Genomic DNA, 19,220 nt, shown 5'->3' on the forward strand with positions numbered 1-19,220 from the left:
AAAAATATAAATATTTTATTAGTTTTTTTGACTTATAAAAGTTACGAATATTTTTAAGTTTATTACAAATCATTTATATTAAATAAATTATTTATAAAGTTTTAAGAGTTATGAATTGTGTTTCTTTACATAGAATGATTTCTTATGGTTTATATTTTATAAATGTTAATCTATTTGATATTTTTATAGATATATTATTTATATTTTTAAAATATTAAATTTATATAAGGCGAATTTAATGTCGAATTTTTTTTGAATTTTTGCCCTTGTCAAACTTCATCCGAATTTTATAGTTGACGAATTCGAACTCGAACTCGAACCTTGTGACTTAGACTGTAGCACCTTTCATTTGATCAAAAAGGTCATTAATTTTATGAAGTGGGTACCAGTTCTTGATAGTAACCTTATTGAGCATTCTATAATCTATGCATAGTCTCATAGTTCTTTCCTTCTTCCTAACAAACAATATTAGGACTCCCCATGGTGAAACATTGGGCCGAATCAGTTTCTTATTTAACATATCCTGCAATTGTATTTACAACTCCATTAATTTTGTGGTGGTCATTCGATAAGGTGGTCGAGAGATGGGTTCTACTCCTGGTAACAAATCTATAGTAAAATCAAAGACTCGAGATGGAGGTAAACCGAGGAGTTCTTCGGGAAACATATCTTGATAATTCTTTAGGTAGGGATACTTTTCTTCGAAAGATTCCTTTAACTTTTCTTTGATTTCTTCATCTTCAAAAATGTAGTCATCTCCATATGTGGTGTTTATAGGATCTCTCATATCTTCAACTCTTACCGCAAAAATCTCTAGCCACATTTCTTGAGTTGCATGGTCGATATCTATTTTGATTTAATTTCATGTTTAATCCCTTTCATGCTTGCAGGTTTGCCTTGGTCATCCAAACAATCTACAATTTTAGCAAAACAATCAACCTTGGCCTTATGCTCATTGAGCCAATTAATGCCTATAATAATGTTATAAGACCCAAGAGGTGCTATATATAGATTCAATTCAGTGGAGAAATTTGGAAAATCAACCTGAGCCTCAAACAGACACTACTCTACCTTAGCCCTTGACTGGTTTGCATACTCGACTGTCCATGGTTTTTCCATAAAACTAGATCTCTTTGGAAATCTACTTAATAGTTTAGGCGATATAAAACATTCAGAAGCTCTAGTATCAATTAAAATAGAAACGAGGTTTCTGTAGATCTTACCCAGAGTTTCAATCAGGCCTATCTATTGTTCTGCTTGTCTATTGTTAAGGGTTGTGTGGATCCTTTGCTGATAAACATGCTGTTGTTGTGGAGGGGGTGGTCGGTGTGGCTGATTTGGGTTGGTCTTGACAGGGCATTTATTAGCATAATGATCTCCTCCACAATTGAAACATTTTGAAGGTGGTCCCTTTTTTTCATTGCCCTGATTATTCTTACTTGTATTGAAATTAATTTTAAAATCCTTGATTCCATTCCCTTTTGATTCTAGTTTGTTAAATTTATAATCCCTAAACTATTTCTTTTGAGATCTAGTATCTTTACTTTCTGTATTCCAATTTTGTTTTCTTTTATTATCCTGAATATAGTCATCGCTCTTGATTTTATATTCCTGTCGCACAACCTTCTCTAAAGCTTCTTCCATGGTTCGAGGAGTGAGAACATTAACTACTCCTAATCTATTATTCAAACCCATAATGAATTTCCTCACTTTCAAATTCCTATCTTGTTGGTATGGTGGTACATACTTCAATAATCAGGTAAATTTCTCTGAGTACTTATGTACATTCATATCTCCTTGCTTAAGATTTTGGAAATCCAACAACTTTTGGTCATAAAAGGTTTGGGGTAACCAACGGTTCCTAAAAATGGTTACAAATTTTTCCTAGGTAATCTCAGTGGTTTTAATGTTTAGCTCAACCTTGGTGTTTCTCCACCATGTAGTAGCTTCTCCAGTAAAGTGGTATATTCTCCAAACTCCTTTGGAGGTTTCTGAAAAGTTCCTAATTTCAAAGTACTGTTCCATTTTGATTAACCAAGCCTTTGCATCCTCTCCGAATTCAGAACCAGCAAATTTGGGTGGTTTGATCTTAATATTTACGGACAGATGACTCACGATTTCTTGTTTCTTTTGTTTTTCGATTTGAGTGGGTGAAGCTTGTGAGATTTTCTTGTTGTGTTCAGAGCCTTCTGCCTCCGTTCTGGGAGGAGGCAAGGATTGCATTTCCTCTTGGTTCTGCCCCATCTGGGCTGCCATCTCATCCATTCTTTTTTCCATATTATCCAACTTCAATTGCGTTTCTTGCAAAATCTAAAGTAATAAATCAGTGGATGATTGTGTGTTATTTTCATGAACCATGTCATGACCTACAATGTTCTCATTGCTGCTCATTTTATTTGTTTACTAGTTTAACCTGAAAATTACAAAAAATTTATGTCAATTTGTTGTAAAAATTTTTTTTTTTTTAAAGCATGCCTATAACAAATCAAAAGAGTCTTATGAGTGGATATAACACATGAATAAACTAATTTATTTAATCAAATTTAATACTGTTGTGAGGTTTTCACACATCGCCCCAAAATCTTGGGGACCCCCTTTTTAATCGCCTTTAGGGCCAGTGGAGAAGGTTAGATGTATTTTTCACCCGGTTTCAACTTGATTTTCCAGAGCTATCAGTTCTATCCTTAGGCCGAATAAGTTCAAAATTGATTTCAACTTGGCAGGATAAGATTGTGAATTTTGTACTGAGACGATTTCTTTTGAAAATTTGGATTTAATTGTAAATTTGAATAATTTTCAAATAAGGAAATTTTCCGTTAGACTTAGGTTCTTGGAAAATCTTATTTTTTTTGGTGAAATAGAATTTAATTTTGTAAGATGAAGTTAAATTGCAAAATCGATTTTTACTCTAGAGGCAATTTTATTTTTTTGTCATAAAATTTTAATTATTTAGCAAAATCGATTTAGAGGAAAATTGCAAAAATTGGCTTTAATAGATTAAATTTGCCTTGAAAGCTTTTGGTATTTAATGAAATTGGTAAATTAATATTAAGAAATGGCTTTTGGTTAGCCAAAATTCAACTTCAAGGATGTATTAATTAGCAAACCCTCATTAAATAGAAATTTTTAGCATCCCCAAGGCACCATTCAATTTCGTTTTGCAATTTGTGGTTAATTAGTAAATTAAAAGTGCAGTTTTCATTTTAGAAAATTAAATTTTTGGCAAAGTATTTAAAGTGGGCCACTAACTTAGCTTTAATTTTGTTTTATTTTTCCTCTATAGGACCAAGTCGGCCGGCCTGGGAGGAAGGTGAAAGCTGCTATAAAGGGAGTCCCCTCCCATTTCATTTTCATCAATTCATTTGCTCCTCATGCTTGGGCGAATTTGAAGCAAGGGCAGATTTCCAGACTTGGGCGAAATTGGTGGAAGGCAGTTTTTTGGCGATTTTTGGGCAATTTCTCCATTGCCATTGTTGGGCGATTTGTCTAAGGGCCAGATTTTTTGCGTTTTTGGGGATTTTTGCTCCACTTTGTGGGCTGCGATTTGTGCCCTAGGTGGCAGAATTTACAGATTTTGCTCCTTCTTTGCTTGGGCGAATTTTGTGGAAGGGCAGATTTTTTTGTCATGCTTAGCCGAATGTTGTGGGGGCCGAAATTTGTGGAAGACAAAATTCTGATTTTCTAGAGGGGCTGCAATTTTTATATCAGATTTGGGCAATTTTGTTGGGAGAAGAGATACATATGAAAGTTTGATTTTTGCATAGAAGGCAAGTGTTGGATAAGCTTAGAGGCTTTGTTTTCTAATTTGCAAAGGGATTTGTAATTCTTTGATGTCATATCCCGGGTTCCGAAAAGTTGCTGTAAGATTATTAGTTAAGGTGAAAGTCATCATCTAGAGTTGCAAGGAGTGCTTAAGCTGACATCCATTCTTTCGCTCTTTTCTAAGAATTGCACTACTTGGTTCTTCTTGCCTTTTGGTCCACCACTCTACCATCCCGTAATAGGGCGACGAGCATGGAGGATGATAGTGCAAGTAAGAATCCCAAGCGGGCAAACGCTAAGAAAGACAAAGAGGATATGACGTCCAAAACTTCCTTCTTCTCGAAAATGAAGAAAATAACCGATACTAATATCGCTACAGTGGACATGATACGGATGAGGGACAGACTAAAGGAAGGACAATCCCCCTTGGCAAAGAGGATATACAAGAGCGGAATTGTACATGCAGCAGCTTTTCCTCCTACTTTGCCTTGTCCGGAATTGATTATGGAGTGTGCATCCAGATTTGATCTAGACAGTAAATCCATCATTTTTGGCGAAGGGAAGAGAGTGTTGGCCAACATTGGCGAACAAGCAATTGAAGAGACATTTAATATTCCTCAGAGCAAGGGCATGACAGTTGTAATGGTGGATCAGACGGCCAAATCATTTCAAGGTAACCAGGAGGCCTACTTCTCACATCTAAAGCGGAATTGGATACACGAAGGAAGGAAAGGAGTTAACAAATCAACAAGGCTTACAGTGGCAGATTTCAAGCCGGAATATGGCGATCTCATTGTTCTTCTCAGCCGGATCATGGGCCTAGCTCAAGCTTTGCAATTCGAAAACTGGATGTACTTCTTCATTGATGAAATTGAAAAGGGAAAAGGAAAATTTGATTGGGCTAGGATCATAAGTGAAAATTTAGAGTTGCAACTTAGAACAGTTCAAAACCAAAGGCAATTCTACATGGGATCCTATCTGTTTTACTTAATTGCTAGATTGTATGAGAGTCCGGGACTTAGGGCCTTAGGAGAGATTGGTAATGGGCCGGGGCAATATTTGGTGCATGAATGCTATTCGCAGCTTCATTTGCACAATAACAAGGATTACAAGATGTTTTGCGATGCATTCGCCATGAAGACAGTAAGGGTATTACAAGGGGCGCCTGCTAAGAGACTTTCATCAGAAGCAGAAGCAAGGATTAAGAAGTTTGGGAGTTGGTTCATCCAATTCCCGCAATTCACATACATTAGAGTGGCAGGGAGTACAATTTGTCCCAAGAGGCTTCCAAGATACCCGCCCGACAAGATAGTTTTGATGGAATTGGCTAGGCAGCTTGAGCACTATGATAGAGTAATGAGGAATGAGGGGAAAACAGGCGTTTCCTTCTCAATTATAATTGGCAATGATAGTTGCCCAAATCGGGCCGCCTTTGAGGCTACGGAAAAGGAATTGGAGTGGTATCATCTAGGATGGTACAGAGCAAGGCAAGGATTCGACCCTGTTGGTCTTATCAAGGCATCTCATGAAAGTGAATTTAAGCATGTTCCCACTATAGAGGACTTTTGGGCCAATGCAAAGGATGATTTTCACGTGAGAAAGCTAGCTTTCTCGAGATTGTCGGTGAACATGATGAGAGATATCAGATGGAGAGGCCTTGATATTCCCGATCAATTGGAGGATGATCGTAGTGTGTTGAGAGAAGACTATGAGACAGTAGTTGGAACAGAGTTGAATCCAGTGGATTGGGACGATCATCAGGATCCTTCCTTGGAGGTAGTCACAAGGACAGTAGATTTGCATACCGAGTCGTGGTATAATGCCAAGTTGAGAAAGCTACAAAGACAAAAGGTTCTCCTTACTTATGAGATGATGAAACCGAAGGAAGGTCTAGTAGAATCAATCGGACAGAAGGGTGAAGGAAGTGGCCGGCAATCGGAGACAGTTAGAAATAGCAAGAAGAAGGCTTTGGAGGTAGAGAAAAGCCAAGAACGTTTGGAACCTCCAGCCAAGAGACAGTGGGTAGCGCCGTCAAGGGAAAGTATAACTAAGGCTAGAAGCCAAGAGGTCAATTCAAGTGAAAAAGGGGCTGCAGTGGAGGTGAGCTCTGATTCGGAATCAAGTGGCTACAGTGAAAGTACGGAGTACTCCCCTCTCTTGGAGAACCAGCAAGGAAATATGGCAGAAACTAGTAGAGAAGAAGATGGGCCGATTGATATTGAAGAGATAAGTCAGGCGTCTAAGGCCGTTGGTGATGCTTTGTTGGTCGAACCGAATCCGGATTTGGGGAGATGCACTGCACCACTATGGTTAAGGCAAATGCTTATGCCGAGAGGCGAGGTGGTAATGGCTCACGCAGTTGATGATATCCAAGGACTAATAGAAAAGGATGATAGCGAGAACAAAAAACAGATGGCAAATACGGTGGCAAGGGTAATCAGAAGCGACAGTGATGGTCACCGAAGGGTTCAGATTGCTATACCAACAGTCAATAAGGCAGCGGATGAGATTGCAGCCCAGGAGTACGAAATAGTAGAACATAATTTGGGAAGAAATACAGATGATATGGAATGTGAGGAGGTTCAGGAAGGCATAGCATCAATCAGAGAAAGATTGAGGAAGGCAAACGAAAAGATAGTAAAGTTGGAGGCTGAAAACAAATATTGGAGAGATTGCCAACCAATCCAACAGCTGCATCAGGCAGCCCTTCCTCAAGACAGCGGGAGCAATTCAGAAGAGGTATCAGCTCAGTTACATGAAGTAAGGGGTTGAATCTATGATACAATCCAAGATGGGCGAAATTTCTTGCCCTCCTTCATCTCAACATTCCAGTCATTGGTGACTGTTAGAAACAAATTCAGATTATTTGAAGAGGAATGGAAGAATTTTCTTCCCATCAAGGATTTGGTTATTCCTAGGCTGCAGGCGTTCATTAGGCTACCGGAGGCATATTTGGAAAGAGCCCGGTTGGTTGATGAGAGAGGATTGAGCATAGTTGAATCTTGGTATGTCGCATTGACTACCAGATTCAGAACACTTGAAGAAATTCATGATGAGATTGCACAACACGGCCCAAGCGTCGACACTTCCATTTCGACCATGATGAGCGACGTTGGGGTGGCGCTTGATTTTGAGGGTATTAGAGAGGAGGATGTCAGTGAGACAGGATTTGGATCGAGATTGGATGAGTTAGGAAAGGCTGGCGTCAAAAGGAAACATCTGAACACCCTTTCCTCACTCAATGCTTTTATTGGGTTTGCAAAGGAATATGAGAAGGATCACGAAAGGATACTACAAGCAGCAAACAGCGTGGCAAAGTCAGCAGAACTCCGAGCGAAGCACACACCTTGTCCTCCTATGGAAGAAGTTAACGAAAGGCTAGCTAAGTTCATTGCCTTAGCTAAAAGAACAAAAGAAAAAGGAAGAATTATATTAGAAGATCATCTTATGTAAGCCCAAGTGGAAACTTTCTCTTTCTTCTAGAATAGGACAAGTGTTTGTTTCTGATTGGCCACCATTTTGGTGCCTTCTCATTGGTTGCCACTTTTGCACTTTTTTTCATTGGTCCATTGATGAGGTGGCATCTTCTCATTGGCCGATGGGGTGGCAACCCTAATTAGGGTTTTTGGATCCAATCTGGATCGTCGATCTTGTTTTGATCTCTACCGTCCATTGTATTTTGGACCTCTATATAAGGCCATTGGCTCTCATTTGTAAAGGGGGGGGTTGGAGAAATTGTTGCGAAAATAATACCAAAGTGCTCTCTTTTTCATTGCATGTTGACTAAGAACATTGGGTGTTATTGCATGTTTTCTACTTCCACATAGTTAAATTTTTTTTTCAAGTTGAAGCAATTTCATTTCAAGTTGTTAGAGTAAGAGTAAAATAAAATGGATTGTTGCATGGTAGCTTTGGTAGATGTTTGATAGGGGTCAACACTAGGCCACTAGCATCCTAGCGGCTGGTTGGGAGGCTTTGTGTGGTGATCTAGTTTACTTTCCTTTGAAGCGTTGCATCTATGGAGGTAGGGCCGCTGGTTAGCCTTCATTAGATTCGATCCCCGTCCATCTGCTAACCTTCCGTTCTTAGGAGTAGGAGTAGTTGAGCAGCCAAATTTCATGCTTAGAAGAGGTTAGTTAGAGAAGTAAACCAAAACATCGGCATTCTCACCTTCCATCGCCATTCACCCTACATTGCCATCATCGCGCCATCAACATCATCTAGCATTCACACCGAACCACCATCTCCATTTTCTCACCAAGATCCAAATTTTTCTCAAACAAGAAAACGTAAGGCCGCCTATGTGATTACCAGCAAATCACATTGATAAAATTGAGCGAGTATCCAACGGTGTAAGGAACATTGGAGTTATACTCATGTCCCATGAGAGATAACTTTTCAAGAGAGGAATTGTGTATTTGATATTCTGTATCAAGCATCCAATTACTAATATGTTATGTAGTGACACAAAACTCGCATCAACAAATACTTTTGTTGCATTTATAACAGCCTTTATTTTCAAAAATTTTCTCTTTTGAGAATGTTTACATTCTGGAATCTAAATTTTGCTTCTCAGCATTCAGTTTTGATTCAGATTTGTACATATCCTGCACCATCCAGGATCTATAGAAGTGCATAAGAGAATTTCCCTAACGAGCGTTATAGTTTTGAATTAGTTTGTTTCAATATGCTGCTTTACTAGCAGGAGTCCACTTGATTCTTTCCTTCTTCATTCGTTGCAAAACCTATTTTAGGTTTTCATTGTCTTGAGGTATGGAACAACACGTGTAGTTGAAGTTTGGCATGCTCTTAATTAAGTACAAGATGGGATGTCGTGCCTTCTTGAGATGTGTTTTTCGTACTTGCATCTTGTACATTTATTCTAAGAATTTTCAGGTTTACTGGAAAGTAGTGTGCCCTAGGTTCAATGTCGAACCCAATGCTCTAATACCATATGTAACAAAGGGATTTTCATAACAAAAATAAAGGCGATCTAAAAAGAGTTTTCCTCAACTATTTATTGAACAAATATATTGAATTCCTTTTCATAAGACATTAATTGCTTTTAACTACCAATGATTAACGGAGATAACAAAGCTCAACTAAAATAATTGTAACAATGATCAACTGTAATAATTGTAAAAATGATTAATAGAAATAACTATGATAACATTCAACTGAAATAACTACAACAATGATCAATTGTAATAACTATAAAAAAAATTAACAAAAATAACTATAATAACATTCAACTAAAATAACTGAAATAATGATTTACTATCTTTCCATGCATATAAGTAAATTAAATGCATAATATGAAAAAGAAAGAACATACGAGAAGTATCCGATGAGTCTTAAATTGGTTGTTCAAGCCTCGACTTTCGAAAAGAGGAGAAGCATTGACTTAGGCTTAACCTCCCAACCTCAGACCATATTTATCCTCACACAATCTATTGAATAGAAAGACCCTCCCTACCTTGGGATCAGGTTTGGAATACTTTTAGACCAACCACCTGAGCATTCTGGTGTTTAGAATGTCCGTATAGTTATGGATGGACATGTCTGAATAACTGGCTCTAATGACATCAAGTGATCATAGATGACAAACATGCCTTAAACGACCTTGGCCAAGGTTTTCTGATGGGTTCAATGACCTGATCACCACCGCTCGACTTAACGACAAAGAACAATGGTATGAACAAGCATGAGCTATTAAATGAAATTAATTTAGATTTTTTATATCTGACTTTTATTTCCATGTTATTGCAGATTCCATCTCACCTCTTCACCTTTTCCATGGCTATACAACCGGTGAATCCTAGGTTCAAATCTTAGAGCAATCAGCTATGTTTGTTGATCCTCAACTGATAAATATATTATATGTTTCCAACTTATCACAATTTATGATCTGAGAAATGTAATCTTTAAGACTTGCAGAATAAATATCATTTGATTCTGACTTTCGGTGGCATAAATAAAATATGATAGCATGTCATGGATACTTAGCTTTTATTTATCATAAATAGATCTATCTTAGAGAAAGTCTAACTGATGATATTTAAGCAAGATGATTTGCATCATGATACAAAACTATATCTTACTGCTATAGTAAATCGGAATGCAGTGATATATAATAATAAAACATATTGAAATGCTTGGAATATGGACACCACATAACCTCGTAAATTCTGGAATAAAACGGAGTCTTGGTGGACACTAATGATCAGTTCTTCCTCAGAATAAATCTTGAGGTGCAAACTTAGTGTGATTATTAATCACATCTTCAGCAGAATATCAAATAAAAAGGCAAAACATTGTAAGGAAATTGCAGTAGTTATCGGGTGATGTATTGGAGGGATATAGTGTGACAAATGCAGTATCAGATGACATGAAAAGAATTGGAAATGATATCGAAAGGAAGTTGGGTGATAAGTTTTATATCCTCCGTCTCTCTTGACTTCATAATAAAAAGGTATTCGAAAGTCTCTTTGGCTTCCAAGAAACTGTAACTTACCAAGAAGAGACTTGGCTCTTGATCGCCAAAGATATGCCAAATGTGCATTTCGGGTTTAGCGAGAAATTGAATAAATATGGAAAAAATATTTGAAGGTTATAAATCAAGATTAATTATAATATATATCTATCTTCTTGCATGTAGATGTACTAATGAGGTGGCATCATATTATTTATTTAAATAATATTATGGTGTCACCTTTATTCCTATATCTATGTGTATGTACATAGGTATACATTATAATGATGTGGTGGAAAAATCAATCAAAACCATTTGAGGTATGTATTATTTTTAATTAAAAAAATAATTAATGTTTTAAATGTTTATTTAATAGCTCATGCAGTTCCATGGATTGTATCCTGATGTTCAAGTCACTAGGTCCTTACCAAGGCAATTAAAGGTCGTACCTGTCAACTTGATAATTGGATTAAGCTAGTATCTCATTCCGTTGATCCTGTTTAGCAATGCTTCCCCCCTTCATCTTCTCCTGCAATCACCATTGCAATATTTCCACGATAATAACAAGTTCCATAATAATTTCAGAATAACACTTAATATAGATAATAAAAAAAATTATTAACCATAATTCCAAAATCAAGCAATTTGTAAACATCACATGACAAAAAATGGATAACGACCATCTTCATTAAACAGTTAACATAATGAATACAACGGATATATTTAATTACCTTCTTCACATGATTATGAAAGAAAATCCATTCAATCTAACGCTATAAATAAATTTAAAATTAGGTCAAAAATTGGGATGTAACTATATATATATATAAATTGTTTAAAATAACATCATCATTCTTGTTCTCATTGAAGATTGATTATCATCCTCATACCAGATTGAAATATCATATAGCTCCAAGTATAATGGCAATCTGCATTTACAGATTATCATTATTTCATGTTCCACATATAATGCTGATTGAGCAATGATCATTAGTGATTATATTCAGATCAAATAATCATTTATGTAGAGATTATAATCAGATTGAATCTGATTCCATTATCTATACAGATTGTTGATCAGGCACCAAACGGATAATAAGATGGCACAATAGAAAGGGCATGCAACGAGCAAACATGACTCCACTTTGTGGAGACATGTACTCATATAGCAGATCCAATTGACCAAGAGGAACACCAAAATCAATTAGTAAAAGCCTCTTGGAGGTCAACCAATATACTCAGATCCAGATTTGTGAAAACAATAACCAGTATTTCTCAATATTGTTTATGCATCATTCCTACATTTGATAAGAATAAGATTATCCATATTCTGATTCCAACCTGCAAGAATAAATAGCAGACAAACATATCATTCAAGAGTCAAAGAATTTAAAAAACATATACAGTTCAGATCTGCAATAAATCTAATCATCTTTAACAATATGTTCTATCAAATTTTACTTTCTCTATACTAGTGCATAAGTGTTATATCTCTATTATTGATAATCATACAATACAAGCTTAAAGAAACAAAAAAGATCAACTATACTTTAGTGTTCATTAAACAAAATGAAAAGAAAAAACATAAAAATCTAGGCAGTCCCTTACAATTTGTGAGGGTTTTCCTCATCACGAACTATTGAAAAACTACTCTAATATTTCATCAACATATATTTTACAAGCATGTTGAAATAGAACTCCTGCACCTCTTTTATAGTAGTCACACAAGAGCTTATACACTGACTTTGCCAATGTGGGACAAATACACATTACACACTTTAACAACTTATGTCTCTGATGTGTTATAAATAGAAAGGACCATTTCATGAAAATATTTCCCACGTAACTATAGTTTAGCATTATTAAAGTTAAATATTAAAATTTAACATTATTAGTAATATCAATGCAATAAATCATTTGTTGATATTAAACATTTACCATCCACATGTCAATGCCACTAAAGGTCCCAGTCATGCCAAGGATGACTTAGTATAAATATTAAGTACTCCCAAAACTCCTCTAAGCACCCTGAAATGATTCACAACAAAAATTGTCTAGGCCAAATGGCCTCTTAGTCTCTTAAATGTTCTGCTTAGCCTATGGGACCAAGGGGAAATATGCTAATGACATAATCCTAATATATGACATAATCATAAGATAAGTGCTAGAAAGGGGACATTATAGTCCCCCTTCCCAAAATTGGTTGTCATCAAGAAATATCATCTCTAATAATGCAAGATCTAATCATTCTCCCATGTAGCATCCTCAACTAGGAAGTTGTTCAACTTAACTAAATATTTCTTGATCATTCTTTTCTAAAGTGTCATCTCCCAAGTATCAATGGTAGCCTCTAGAACCAGTATCAGTGTCCCCTTCTCATCTAGGGGTGGGAACTCTATTGATGATACTATATTATGGCCTAAATTGTCTTTGAGTTTGGAGACATGAAATACAATATGCACCATATTGCTGGTTGGCAGCTCTAGCTCATAGACCACCTCCTCAATGTGCAAGTAACTCTAAAAGGATCACAAAATTGTGATTAAAATTATCTTAAAACCACTCTTCTTGAAAGAAAATTGTCTATAAGGTTGGAGTCTCAAATAAACCATATCACCAATCTCAAAACCGTGCTCAACTCTATGTTCATCAACATATAGCCTTTTCTATTGTTGTGCCTTCTGGATGTTCTCCTTTGAAACGCTCTTAGAATGTCCTTACTCTCTTGCAACAAATCCTTTTTCTTAGGCACCTTGTTGTCCCCAAAGAGTAAATATGTAGATTTTGGGGTTGTACACCCATATAGTGCCATAAATGGAGTCATAGTCATGTGGTTAGTGATATTGTAGCAATGCTCATACATATATAACCATCTAATGCAAGCCTTTTATTGTCTTGACACATGATTTCACAAATAACTCTCTACCCACTTGTTCACTATCTTTGTTTGGCCATCGATTTGCAGGATATAGCTAGTATTTAGAGTGAGTTCCATGCCACTTAATCAAAAAAGTTCCTACTAGAATAGACCGAAGAACTTTCTATCTCAATCACTCACAATGTTCTTGGGTAGTCCATGTAACCTAAAGACCTCCTTGAAGAACAAGTCAGCCACTTGGGTTGTTGTGTAGTTGGCTGCAAGAACAAAGAAACTTGCAAATTTTGTCAATCTATCGACCACCGCATATATGTAGTCCTTATCCTGTCCATTGGACAATCATGTAATGAATTTCATTGATATATTCTTCCATTTATTATATGGAGTCAATAAGGGATGGAGGAAACCAACTAGAAATGTATGCTCATTCTTATTCTCTCTTGAATAAGGATTCTCAAATGATATCAGAATTGATCAAGTGAAAGATCCCCTAGGTTCCTAATCACTAGTCTTGACTATGCTTGGATGAGCATGGTGGCTTTGTTGTGATTTGTTGGATTTCAAAAAGGGGATGGGATTCGCTAAGTAAACTCAACTACACCCTACCAATTCTTGCTTGTAGGGTTATAAAAAAAATTCAAATCAATAAGCATCTGTTACATTCATTAACATGAAAAAATAATAAACAACTTAGTAATCGAAGTAAATTTCATAAGTTTGATTGACCATGCACTGTGACCCACATCGACAAGTCACAAATGGTATGAACATAAGAAATACATCACATTCAAACAAGATAACATTCATGCATTTAATTGAAATAAAATATGAAGAAGGTACAACTATGCAACTCACAAGAGACAATTTTCCACCAAACCAATGGGAAGTTTGCATTTATTTTGATAACATAACAACAACAAATCTGAAAATCCTTCTTAAAAAATATGGAGAGACCAAGCCCATTTTATATTTTTTACATTTCAAATCAATGGCGAGGATTAATCCTCTTCAAGGGAAAGATTTACCATCTAGAAGCCTTCTAGGATTAAAAACATTATCCTACACCTACTTCCACTAGAAGGCAATACTTGCATCCACTTTGATTACAAGACAAGACCTTTGCACATACCTTACCTACAGGAGCAAATAAGAACTTGCATTACATTTTTTTTGAATTTTAGACATTTTCATTCCTTTTTAACAATAAAGTGCATGTTCAAGAATTTCCTCTTAGAATATTTCATTCAAAATCAGCATTCTCCTTATGCTTTCTTGGATTTTTGAAGTCTTGAAATTGCTCCTTGATTTTATATGGCATTCTCCAAAGGGTAGTAATATTAACATTCACTTGCAATTTTACTTTGTTTAGATGATCCTATATCTCTATCGGATCCTTGAGCAATTGCCATAAGCCTATTTCACAACTTGCAGGATTTTGAACTTTCTTTTCAATGTCATAGAAGAATGACTCCTCCACATTGAGATACTAAAAAATTGCATGAAAAAGCAAAGCCATCTTCACATTAATTGCATCTTCATCCACATCCTTGACTTACCTCATTCCACCTATAGAATAAATTAATTCACATTATAATGAACCTTACATATTTTCATCTTAAATTAGGACTTCAAGAGGTATCAATGTAATGTCCCCAGCTAGGGCTTACCTTGGTGTAATCTCACCTTCCTTTATATCAGCACATAAAATTGAGAACTCTCACTTTCCCTTTAGTTCCATTTGCAAGATTTCTTAACCTTGGCGTTAGTTCATGAAAATGTCAATCTAGAAGTTTCACAATTTGAAACCAATGCACGACATCAACAATTTTCAAAATTTCAACTTTGAAGGCTAAGTGCCTAAAAAAATATCTCTTTTGGAAATTTCAAAAAAAAATTATAACCCCACTTTTGCACTTTTCCTGGTCATTTCTCATGATTTTCATATTCATTTATGATCAAGGAATCATTCTTATTCCCATGAGCACTCTTTTTCTCCTCGAGATCAAAATGATGTGGGATTTCAATGGGCTTCGAACATTAGGATTTACTAACCATGGAGGTTTTCTACTAACTCAAAGTCTTTGGGCTTCATTTCATTCAACCCTAGAAGGAATCCTAAGACAAAATCTGGCCTAATCTTTACATGTTAAGGCATTTTCCAAACTTCAATATGTAGAAGCAAAATGTAAACTTAACCAAAAACAGTCCAAGTGAGGAATGGAAGACAGAAATAAGGCTAAACTAACCGAATGGTCTAGAATAATATTGGCGCAAGGCATAACATGTACTAGTGTCACGGTAGCAGGGGTACTATAGAAAGACACTATAGTAATGGTATTGTAACATGACACTATAGCGCGACATTGTAACATGTCATTGTAGAAAATTCTTAAATCTTTTCTTTTGTCTTTTGATATTTTCTACCACTATTGCCTTTAAATCTGCTCTAACTATATTCTCCAAATCTTCCCTTCTCTATTGGAAAATCTAAGAATTTGTAAGCCCAATGAGTTTTTTGAATGAAAAAAATCAATAATTCCCCTAAATATATCTTACAATAGTGAAAACAATGTCATTCTTGAGGGTTTTGTCCTCACAAATCTTCAAAGAACTCCAATATTTCATAAATTTCATATATAACACTCTAAAGAGTGCTGATACACCCACTTTGTCCAAGCGGGATTACACCCTTTTACGACTTATGTCTCTGATCTGCTATAAAATAAAGGGGACCATTTAATTTAACATTTCTTGCATAGTTATAGTTTAGCATTAATAAAGTTAAATATTCAAATTAAACTTTATTAATATATTTTTATGAATACATAATATGTTCATATCAATGATAAATAAACCTTATGTTGATGTTAAAGATTTACTATTGACATGTCACTGCTATTGGATGTTCCAATCATGCCTAGAATGGCTTACTATAAATAGTAATTATGCCTAAAACTACCTTTAAACACCTCAAAATGATCTATAGCTAAAAAATTCTAGGCTAAATGGCCTCTTAAGTCCCTTAGATGTCTTGTTAGCCTTTAGGACCAAGGGGAAATAGGCTAGCAACATCATCCTGCTATAAGTGCTAGAAAGGGGACATTACACTGAACATAGCATGATGTGCCAATTTAGATAGTTTATAGACGGGAAAATCAAGAATTTAGAGTTTCTTACCAAGAAATCTTGTTCTTATGTGTGGTGTTCCAAAGACATGCATGGTTTAGAAGTGCATATTTTGGTAACAAATAACAAAAGTAACTAAAATGGTTTAAATGCCCTTAAAGCAATATGCAATTGTATTTATATGTTTTAAATGGGTTTCACTTGATTTAAAAGAACATTTAATTTATACTAGTTATAGTCTTGAAGATCTAGGATATGATTTAGGGACTTAAGACAAAGGTCACTATATCTAGAATACGGGGATTCTATTTAAGAAGTCAACAATGGGAAGTAATATTTCACTTGTGTTTTTAAATCTTGGCCTTAGTTATAGACAATTCATAAAATTGGAATTCAATGGGAGAAAATTTTGTGAGAATTTGATTTCTTATTTGGAAAATGGCTCAAATATAAGCATTAAGTAATCGACAAGCAAAAAATACAAGTTCAAAAAGCTTTTTTCTTTCTTGTGTGATCACAAAATACAACCCTAAGTTTTCTTGCCAAGTAGCCAACTGATTTTTACTAGATGATCTATAGCTAAGAAATTCTAGGCTAAATGGCCTCTTAAGTCTCTTAGATGTTTTGTTAGCCTTTAGGACCAAGGGGGAATAGGCTAGCAACATCATCCTGCTATAAGTGCTAGAAAGGGGACATTACACTGAACTTAACATGATGTGCCAATTTAGATAGTTTATAGACAGGAAAATCAAGAATTTAGAGTTTCTTACCAAGAAATCTTGTTCTTATGTGTGGTTTTCCAAAGACATGCATGGTTTAGAAGTGCATATTTTGGTAACAAATAACAAAAGTAACTAAAATGGATTAAATGCCCTCGAAGCAGTATGCAATTATATTTATATGGTTTAAATGGGTTTCACTTGATTTAAAAGAACATTTAATCTATACTAGTTATAGTCTTGAAGATCTAGGATATGATTTAGGGACTTAAGACAGAGGTCACTATATCTAGAATATGGGGATTCTATTTAAGAAGTCAACAATGGGAAGTAATATTTCACTTGTGTTTTTAAATCTTGGCCTTAGTTACAAACAATCCATAAAATTGGAATTCGATGGGAGAAAATTTTGTGAGAATTTGAGTTCTTGTTTGGAAAATGGCTCGAATATAAGCATTAACTAATCGACAAGCAAAAAATAAAAGTTCCAAAAGATTTTCTCTTTCTTGTGTGATCACAAAATACAACCCTAAGTTTACTTGCCAAGTAGCCAACTGATTTTTACTAGATTTTTAGTCTAAACTAATTAATATTTATTTGTTAGAATTCTCTATACGGCTTGACCAACTACATTAGAAATCAACTCCTCTCCCCCCAAAAATAAATAAATAAATAAATATAATAATAATAATAAAATAATAGTCTTCTTCTATATGACAAAACAAAGTAGGGGTCAACTACTAAAAGCAATTACGAAGTAGGAGGGTAAGAAGACATCCCTGGTTGAGTGGAATATGTCCCCAGTTTTGTCGGCATCTGAGTTTTAGGGATTAGCCTATTATTGTGATCCTCATAGGCTAATTATTGTGGATAGAGGGTCTTCTGTGGCAGAGGCTTGGCTTGGGAGGGTCTTATCTTTTCAACATTTTAGTAAGCTACAGGCTGGCCTTCATTTGGCTCAGATTGGACTTAGTTTGGGCTTAGTTATGTGTACTTACTATTTGTGGTAAGTTGGTGTTGATCGAGATGGACCCTTTCTATTTTTGGAAAGTGCATTTGGTCACATGGAGAAATAATAGGTATGATTTTTATTTCAGATGACATATTTAAATGGTGAGTATTTTGGGAGTTATTATATTTTTAGTGGCCAAATTATTATTAATTATTAAATAGTGTTGGTGTAAATAAGTATTTACTTATTACACTTACTTAAGTTTACTTAAGTTAATGCATTATTTATTTATTTTACGTTATGTTATTTGTAAGACACTTAGGAGTATGTGCACTCTTGTGAGTTGTCATGATGACATCATAGGAGTCCGCACCTCTTTTAAGCACATGTTGTCTACAACATAGGAATCTTCTACACACATATGACACTTTGTCATTCTTATCCATTCATCTAGAATGTTGGATAAGGTGCTTAGTTGTCATATATTCTGGTTGTTTCTAGAGACATTCTAGGTGCTTCCTGAGAGGCCTTTATACACAAGCACTCCTAGTGTGTTTGAACATCACATTCTGAACAGAGCAATGTATTCAGACATACTCTGATTAATTGATTATATCCATTTTTGGTCTACAGTTGTGCTTGTGTTTGAGTTCTTAGTTCCTGGGTGAATCTTGCCTTTAGGAAAATTCTTACATGGTATCAGAGCTCTTGGAGATTTTCTCATCACATAGTTGTTTCGAGACCACTTGCTTGCTTCATCACCGCAACCCAACTTTGGAGTATCGCAGAAATAGGGAGTTTTCAACATCAGATCTGACCTCACCATTGCGTCTGGAACGCTGATTCGGTGAAAATGGGCTATAAAGTTGCATACCCTAGGCCAAAGTCGATTGTGAGACAATTTTTTCTTTTTTGCAAATCGGCACCCAAAGGACCGATTTGCAGCATTGGAATTGATCATTTCAGATCTGTACATTTAATTCTCAGATCTACTTTTTTTTCATCTACATCTCTACTATTTTTTTTCAAATCTGCATTATTTTCCAAAATTTTTTGGCCATAAGACCATAGGAGAGATTTTTTGCAAGTGAAGATTGGTGCTTGCTAGTGCAAATCTGATATTTGCATCACATTCAGAAGGTCCAAAAACCCCCAGATCAGATTTTGTTTCATCCAAATCGGACATTTGTGGCAAAATCTAGAGCCATTTGTTTTTTGAATATGCGACAGTGATTCAGAAAAAATAACAGCAACAGCGATATCTTCCTCATACGGACTCCTTTTTTAGAGCAATTTTTTTTGTTTTGGGGT

At 35.5% G+C, this 19,220-nt stretch overlaps 2 protein-coding genes across 5 annotated transcripts in view; one reads left to right on the forward strand and one right to left on the reverse strand.

Moving 5' to 3' along the window:
* Nucleotides 1-19,220, forward strand: part of LOC149554923 (beta-galactosidase 1-like) — a 404,510-nt gene that overhangs the window by 254,690 nt on the left and 130,600 nt on the right. The gene's annotated exons all lie outside the window — the stretch shown is intronic.
* LOC149554924 (uncharacterized) overlaps nucleotides 11,315-19,220 on the reverse strand; it is a 76,196-nt gene continuing 68,290 nt past the window's right edge. Inside the window, exon 2 of the mRNA XM_089828933.1 lies at nucleotides 11,315-11,575. Within this exon, the coding sequence (XP_089685059.1) occupies nucleotides 11,554-11,575 (22 nt within the window). The 3' untranslated portion in view covers nucleotides 11,315-11,553. The remainder of the gene's footprint in view (nucleotides 11,576-19,220) is intronic.

The sequence above is a fragment of the Cupressus sempervirens genome, chromosome 5, assembly GCF_028749045.1.
Source record: "Cupressus sempervirens isolate cs-2001-9-10 chromosome 5, ASM2874904v1, whole genome shotgun sequence".
In the NCBI taxonomy this organism is placed as follows: domain Eukaryota; kingdom Viridiplantae; phylum Streptophyta; class Pinopsida; order Cupressales; family Cupressaceae; genus Cupressus; species Cupressus sempervirens.